The sequence below is a fragment of the Octopus bimaculoides genome, chromosome 18, assembly GCF_001194135.2.
Source record: "Octopus bimaculoides isolate UCB-OBI-ISO-001 chromosome 18, ASM119413v2, whole genome shotgun sequence".
Lineage (NCBI taxonomy): Eukaryota > Metazoa > Mollusca > Cephalopoda > Octopoda > Octopodidae > Octopus > Octopus bimaculoides.
The window spans coordinates 5784623-5791762 of NC_068998.1; the positions used below are offsets into that span (position 1 = coordinate 5784623).

The 7140-nt window shown below is 40.0% G+C and overlaps 1 protein-coding gene across 4 annotated transcripts in view; it reads left to right on the forward strand.

Moving 5' to 3' along the window:
- LOC106870038 (N-acetylglutamate synthase, mitochondrial) overlaps nt 1–7140 on the forward strand; it is a 91802-nt gene that overhangs the window by 65859 nt on the left and 18803 nt on the right. For all 4 annotated transcript variants that reach the window (XR_008265844.1, XM_052974196.1, XM_052974195.1 and 1 more), the window contains 2 exons: nt 2107–2412; nt 6026–6173. Coding sequence is in view for 3 of the 4 variants with exons in the window: in XM_052974196.1 (XP_052830156.1) it covers nt 2144–2412; nt 6026–6173 (417 nt within the window). In the remaining variant the exon portion in view is untranslated. The remainder of the gene's footprint in view (nt 1–2106; nt 2413–6025; nt 6174–7140) is intronic.

A 7140-nucleotide genomic window follows, 5' to 3' on the forward strand; every position in this document is an offset into this window, starting at 1 on the left:
GTTTGTATAAAAAGCATATGATGTGCCGGCTGTGTTAGGTTGCTGCGAGACTGTTGTTTAAAATTTGGGATGTATGAGGTGGTGGTGGTGGTGGTGGTGGTGGTGGTATTGCTGCTGGTGGTAATGTGTGTGTGCGTGTGTGTGTGTGTGTGTGTGTGTGTGTGTGTGTGTGTTCAAATGACATGGCTACCTGTTCAAGACTACCTGTTCAGGGCTACCTGGTTCAGGGGACTTTTAGCTAAGGAACTGTTAGATTCCAGAAATTTCTAACCTGGAAGTGCTATGGATTGGCTGCGTTGTGTGAGGGAGACGGGAGGGGGCATATTTTGCTGATTAGGGATAGACTCTGTCAATATATACACACACACACACACACACACATATACATATATATATATTTGTGTCTGTGTTAGTCCCCCAACCATTGCTTGACAACCGATGCTAGCAGTTCGGCAAAAAGAGACCGATAAAATAAGTACTAGGCTTACAAAGAATAAGTCCTGGGGTCGATTTGCTCAACTAAAGGTGGTGCTCCAGCATGGCCACAGTCAAATGACTGAAACAAGAAAAAAGAAAAAAAGAGTATTGTTATCTAAGACATCGCACAATATTCCAATATCATGATGTTGTTGATTGAAGGTATTGTGTACACCGGTGGATGGGGATGTTGTACTGTCTGTCAAGGACCTCATTTTTGCAGTATGCCTATTATTATTATTATTATTATTATTATTATTATTTGTGTTCTGAGTTCAAACCAAGGTCAATTTTGCTGTTCACCCTTTAGCAGGTTAATGAAATAAGGTACCAGTTAAGTACTGGGGAGGTCTATGCAATCAACTGCTCTGTCCACAAATGTCTGATCTTATGCCAGTACCACTTAAATGGCACCTGTGCCAGTGCCACGTAAAATGCATTCAATACATTCTATAAAACGGTTCGCACTATGAAGGGCAACCACCTACAGAAAGCATGCCAAAAACAGACAAGTGGAGACTGGTACTGCCCCCTGGTGTGCCAGCTCCTGTCAAACTGTCCAATCAATGTCAGCATGGAAAATAGACACTAAATGATGATGATGATGATGATGATGACGATCAACATCATTATTATTATTGCTATTATCGTTGTTGTTGTTGTTGTTGTTGTTATCGTCAATAATGTTAGACAGGCGCTCATAGAAGGGGCAGCAACTGGTGGAAATAGCGGGCTGCTAAGAACCGAGCTCCTTGCACTATTTGGTTATCTCCTCTTGTTAGCATACTGAGTTTCAATCTCACCGGGTTTTCCATCCCTGTGACATTGAGAAACTGCACGTAATCCATTGAATCAACAGCCAGCCAGCCAACCAACCAACCAACTTACCACCACCACCACAAGAAGAAGAAGAAATTTGTGGATTACTGCCAAAGTTATTTTTGCATACATTCTGAGGATCAGAGCATCAGAGACAAAGGACTCTCTCTCTGTCTTTTCTCTCTACTTCTCTCTTTCTCTTTCTCTCTCTCTCTCTCACACACACGCACACACGTGTGTACGTGATATAATTTGTGGTTCTTATGTTTGTAAATAATAAGATATAGGATTTCACAGTTGAATTACCGAATATATAAAAGCAACACACACAAGACACCATGATGGAATCTTGGTTGATACTATTTATGTCAAGAGGGTGTGATTTTTGTGATACACACACACACACTAGCATATATTTATATTGCAACTCTAAAATAATAATAATAATCTTTTCTACTCTAGGCACAAGGCCTGAAATTTTGGGGGAGAGAGGCAGTCGATTAGATCGACCCCAGTACGCAACTGGTACTTAATTTATCGACCCCAGAGGGATGGGATGCAAAGTCGACCTCGGCGGAATTTGAATAATAATAATAATAGCTCTCTCAGATTAAGCCACTCACACACACACACACACACTCATTTGATCTCACACACACACAACCTGTGTTCTTTTTAGTTTTTTTTATATTTTTGTTACCTCCTAAATTTTATAGAATTTTTTTTTCTTTCCATATTTTCATTTTCCTTATCTGTATTCCATTACCTCCGAAATATATTCTGATACATTTTGTTCTCGTCTCATTCCAGGTTTTACCTCCCACATTAAAGTGTTCTTTCCGTAAGCATGCAAGCAGTGGTACCGAAATGTAACGGCCACACCGTTTTCACGCAGTGTGTGCGCTGTGCTCACACTTTGACCAAAAATGTTCAGGTTGTATCATCCAAAGAACTGCAACAGCTGATGCAAGCAGTTCAAAATCTCTATTCCCATAACTATTGCACGTCCTGCTGCAAAATGCTGTCGCCGAAATTGAACCTGCATCGCAACACACGACTGTCTGAATCTCATCAGTTACCTTTGCTTCTGCCCATTGCCAATTTCTTCAATTTTCGGTAAGAATTTTTTTGATTCAGATGTCATGCTTTTTATCTATATCGGTGGTTCACAACCATTTTTTCCCCTATTCATCCTTTTGATTCCTCTGTCACCTGGGTGGATCCTCATAGACTTTTGATGGTTTAAAAAAATCCCATTATGTTTTTATAAATAAATTTTTTTAGGAATTGTGAATGTGTGGTAAGAAGCTCGGTTCCCAACTGCATGGTTCTGGGTTCAGTCCCACCGCGTAGCACCTTGGGCAAGTGTTTTCTACTATAGCATCGGGCCAACCAAAGCCTTGTGAGTGGATTTGGTAGATGGAAACTGAAAGAAGCCCATCATACATATCCTCCTCCTCATCATCACTTAACATCTGCCTTCCATGCTGGCATGGGTTGGACAGTTTGACAGGAGCCGGCCAGGTAGAAGACTACACCAGGCTTCACTGTCTGTTTTGGCATGGTTTTTTAATGGCTGGATGCCCTTCCAAATGCTAACCTCTTCACAGTGTAGACTGGATGCTTTTTACACATCATCACACCGGCAAGGTCACCAGGTAACATATATACATCTATGTATATATGTGTGTGTGTGTGTGTGTTCCTTTGTGCCTGTATTTGTCCCCACCACCTCTTGACAACCAATGTTGGTTCGTTTAAGTTCCCATAACTTCACAGTTCAGCAAAAGAGATCAATGAAATAAATACCAAGCTTAAAAAAAAAAAAGAAAAACAAAGAAAAAAGAGCACTGGAGTCAATTCATTTGACTAAGAACTCTTCTTCAAGGCAGTGCCCCAGCATGGCTACAGTCTAATGATTGAAACAAGTCAGAGATAAAAGAGAAGAATTGCAATATGATTGACCAAACAGACATTGGTGTCTTTGGAAGTTAAACCTATTCAAAGACAGATTTAATGACTTCTTAATACAACATCAATTTTGCCATGTCAGTTGTAGTTTTGGACTCTTTCTGGTAAGACTTATTCTGGAAAGCGTTATAAAGAAAGGCAATTGTTAAGCATTCAATAACTAATAATATTGTCATGTGTTTTCTGTTTGCTTTTTAGTTAGAATTATTATTGATCCGAATGCACTCGTAACTCTCTGAGTGTTTGTACGGAAATAAACCGATCTGGCCTTGTCGGATTGTTCTTAATGGCCTGGAAATACGTTTTGTAGTGCTTAAGTGTGCTTTTGCTTTTCGTATCAAAATAGCAAATGAGTCGTTAGTTAAGAGTTGACAGGAGCAGCAGGCAAAAGGTAACGGCATACTTAGAATCAGTCCATCATCATCATCATCATCGTCACCATCATCATCATTGTTATCATCATCATCATCACCACTATCATCATCATCATCATCATCACCATCATCGTCGTCATCATAAAGGAATCGTAAGTTGTGGCAATTTGCTGTACTTGAGAAGATGTGTTAAGCAGAGTAACATTGCTGTCATCCATACATAAAGGCTTGTCCTTTACAAGTGCCTCTGCCATGGAAAATGCACTTGGGCCAGTGGCACTTAAAAGGCATCTGGCACATTCTGTAAAGTGGTTGGCATTAGGAAGGGCATCCTGATGTAGAAACCATGCCACAACAGACAATTGGTGTCTGGACAGCTCCTGTCAAACCATCCAACCCATGCCAGCATATTATTATTATAGACGTTGCACAGTATACAATATCGTGAGGTTGTTGATTGAAGATATTGTGTTTACCGGTGGGGTTGTACTGTTTGCCAAGTCGCAACAAGGGCCTCAGAAGTTATTTTATTAAATCCTTTGTTATATTTAAAATTAATTGAAAGAAACACGGAGCATCTCAACAGAAATGTGGTAACGAAAGGGTTAAATTGAAAGGTACAAATATGTGGCTATGTGATGAGGTTGAAAGAAAATACCCCAACATCTCTACATCAGCAAGAGAATTATTGATTCATTTTGCTTCGTCTTATTTGGTCGAATGTGGATTCAGTGCATTTGACAAGGGAAAACGGCTTTAAATTACAAAATGTAGTGATTTACTGCTGAAGTTAACAAAATTGTTTCCTCAAATCAAGAATCTGTACCATATGCACAAGGCACAGGGTTCTCAGTAAACGATTCAAGATATCAGTCAGCCAGGTAATTGAATTAAAAATCGTGTTTCTGTATTAGAAAAAAAAAAAAAAATGTTGACAGGCACTAAATTTTTTGTTATTAAAATGTGGGGCCCTGGAAAATTTGTTATTAAAAAGTTGGGTACCGGAAAAAAAGGTTGAGAAACACAGCATTAAGGTGTGATAAGACATATGTAAAGGCAAATGTTTTATGGACTCGAAACTCCAGGTAACCCTATGAACCGGTCATATCTATCTTTACCTAAATACTCTATAACTTAGAGTGTGCTTCTCTTTTAGATTTATGATCTACCGACAATACATATATATATATATATATATATGTATATTCTATGTGTGTATGTATATATATATAAATATATTGCTTTTATTGAATAACCATCTGGTGTAAGATTACTTCCGATGATGTAACAGAATGGAAGTGTGATGGCCATTGAACTTATCCATGTGATATTGATTTATTCTTTGTCTAAAGATACCAATAATGGTAACAGCTGTGTCTGAGAGTCGATGAGGGGGGACCGTACTTGGTTGCTCAGTTTGCTAGAAATAAGAGCTAGGTCTTTGTCAAATTGTGCACAGCTTGCAGTTATTGAAAAACGACTTGTTTAATGATGTCTGGAAACTAAAAGTTGATCGTAGGCCTGGCTTGAATCGGAGTCGACCAGCATTTCATGTACTTTTACATTCCGAGTTCAATTTCCACCAAGGTCCATTTTGTCTTTTACCCTTTTAGGGTTGATAAAACAAGTACCAGTTGAACTCTTGGGTTGATGGAATCTATTTAGCCCCTTCCCTGAAATTGCTGGCCTTGTGCCAAAATTCAAAACCAATATTTTTGTTCTTTGCCCCCGTTATTAATATTCAATGATCTTTTTCTAGCTTTGTTAAGTTCAATCATCTCTCTCTCTTTACTCTTTCACTTGTTTCAGTCATTTGACTGTGGCCTTGCTGGAGCACCGCCTTTAGTCGAGCAAATCGACCCCAGGACTTATTCTTTGGAAACCTAGTACTTATTCTATCGGTCTCTTTTGCCTAACTGCTAAGTTACGGGGACGTAAACACACCAGCATCGATTGTCAAGCAATGCTAGGGGGACAAATACAGACACACAAACATACACACACACATACATATATATACATATATACGACAGGCTTCTTTCAGTTTCCGTCTACCAAATCCACTCACAAGGCTTTGGTCGGCCTGAGGCTATAGTACAAGACACTTGCCCAAAGTGCCACGCAGTGGGACTGAACCCAGAACCATGTGGTTGGTAAGCAAACTACTTACCACACAGCCACTCCTGCGCCTGTTTAATTTTATTTCTTTTCTTTTTATCTAACCCCTAATACTAACATCTACCGTTCCCTAAGACCTTACTTTTCTCTCCCTGTTTCCGTCATTGTAAACCATCCACGTGTATTCTCTCTCTCTTGTTTTAATCGCTTCCTTCATTCACCTGACCCCGTAACACTTTATCCTATTTTCCGTTTTATTCCTGCAGTTGTAGCAGTACTACGAAGCCATACTGGAAAGATGTTGTCCGGTCGGTGCAAGCGGCTACGGTGAAAATGAAAAAGATGCAGGAGCCTGGCTATTATCCGGTTACCAACAGAGAAATGAACACAGACCTTAGGCGGTTCCTTAGTGAGGTGGGTGTCTGTTTTTTACTAACCATTGCCCTCACACTCTACCCTACCCTACCTTCTCAGTCTCTTCTTGTCTCTCTCTTTCCCTTTGTTTTTCTCTCTCTCTGTCTCTTTCTTCTCCCTGTTATCTCTCTCTCTCTTTTTCTCTCTCCCTCCATCTATCTCTGTCTATTTGTATGTCTGTCTGTCTCTTTTTCTCTTTCTTCCTCTCTCTCTTTCTCTGTCTTTGTCTCTCTCTCTCTCTCTCTCTGTGCCTATCTCTTTCTTCTCTTTCTGTGTTTCTGTCTCTTTCTCTTATCTTTCTCTCTTTTATCTCTCTCTCTCTGTCTCTGTGCCCCCACCTTGTCTTTCCTTCTTTCTCAATCTCTGATACCACCTCCTCTTAAAACACTCTTCCCACACCTCAGCTCCCCCCCTCTATATTGTTTTGCCTCCTATCAAGCCATACTACCTCTGCTCTGCTCTGCTCTGCCTGTCTCTCTCTTTCTCAAACACACACCCTCTCACCATCTTTACTCCCCCACTTTCTCTTTCCCCTTCAAACACACTCTTCCTGGTTTTTCACCACCTCTCCCTTACACTGAACCATACTCACCCTGTCCCCACTTTTCTCTCCCCACCCTGTCACTCCCCAACTACTACTACTACTACTACTACTACTCTAAATCTTGAAAATCACACTCCACTTTCTAAAATTAAAAAAAAAAAACATTTGAGCACTGCAATTCCTAGTTACTGAAAAAGACAGGGTGGTCACGGCTGAAGCGCCTTTAACCAGAAACCTGCTCAACCAGTGGTGACTCAGTGCTAAACAACCTCAACAAAGGCCTGTGCTACTCAGTGGGCTCAAAGTTACCTCCCTTGTTCTCTGACTCTTCGTAAACTATTTCAAACTATATTTGCGTTACATTCGCAAATAGGAACAGCAATTTGTGTGTGATATATATATATATATATATGTATGTATATA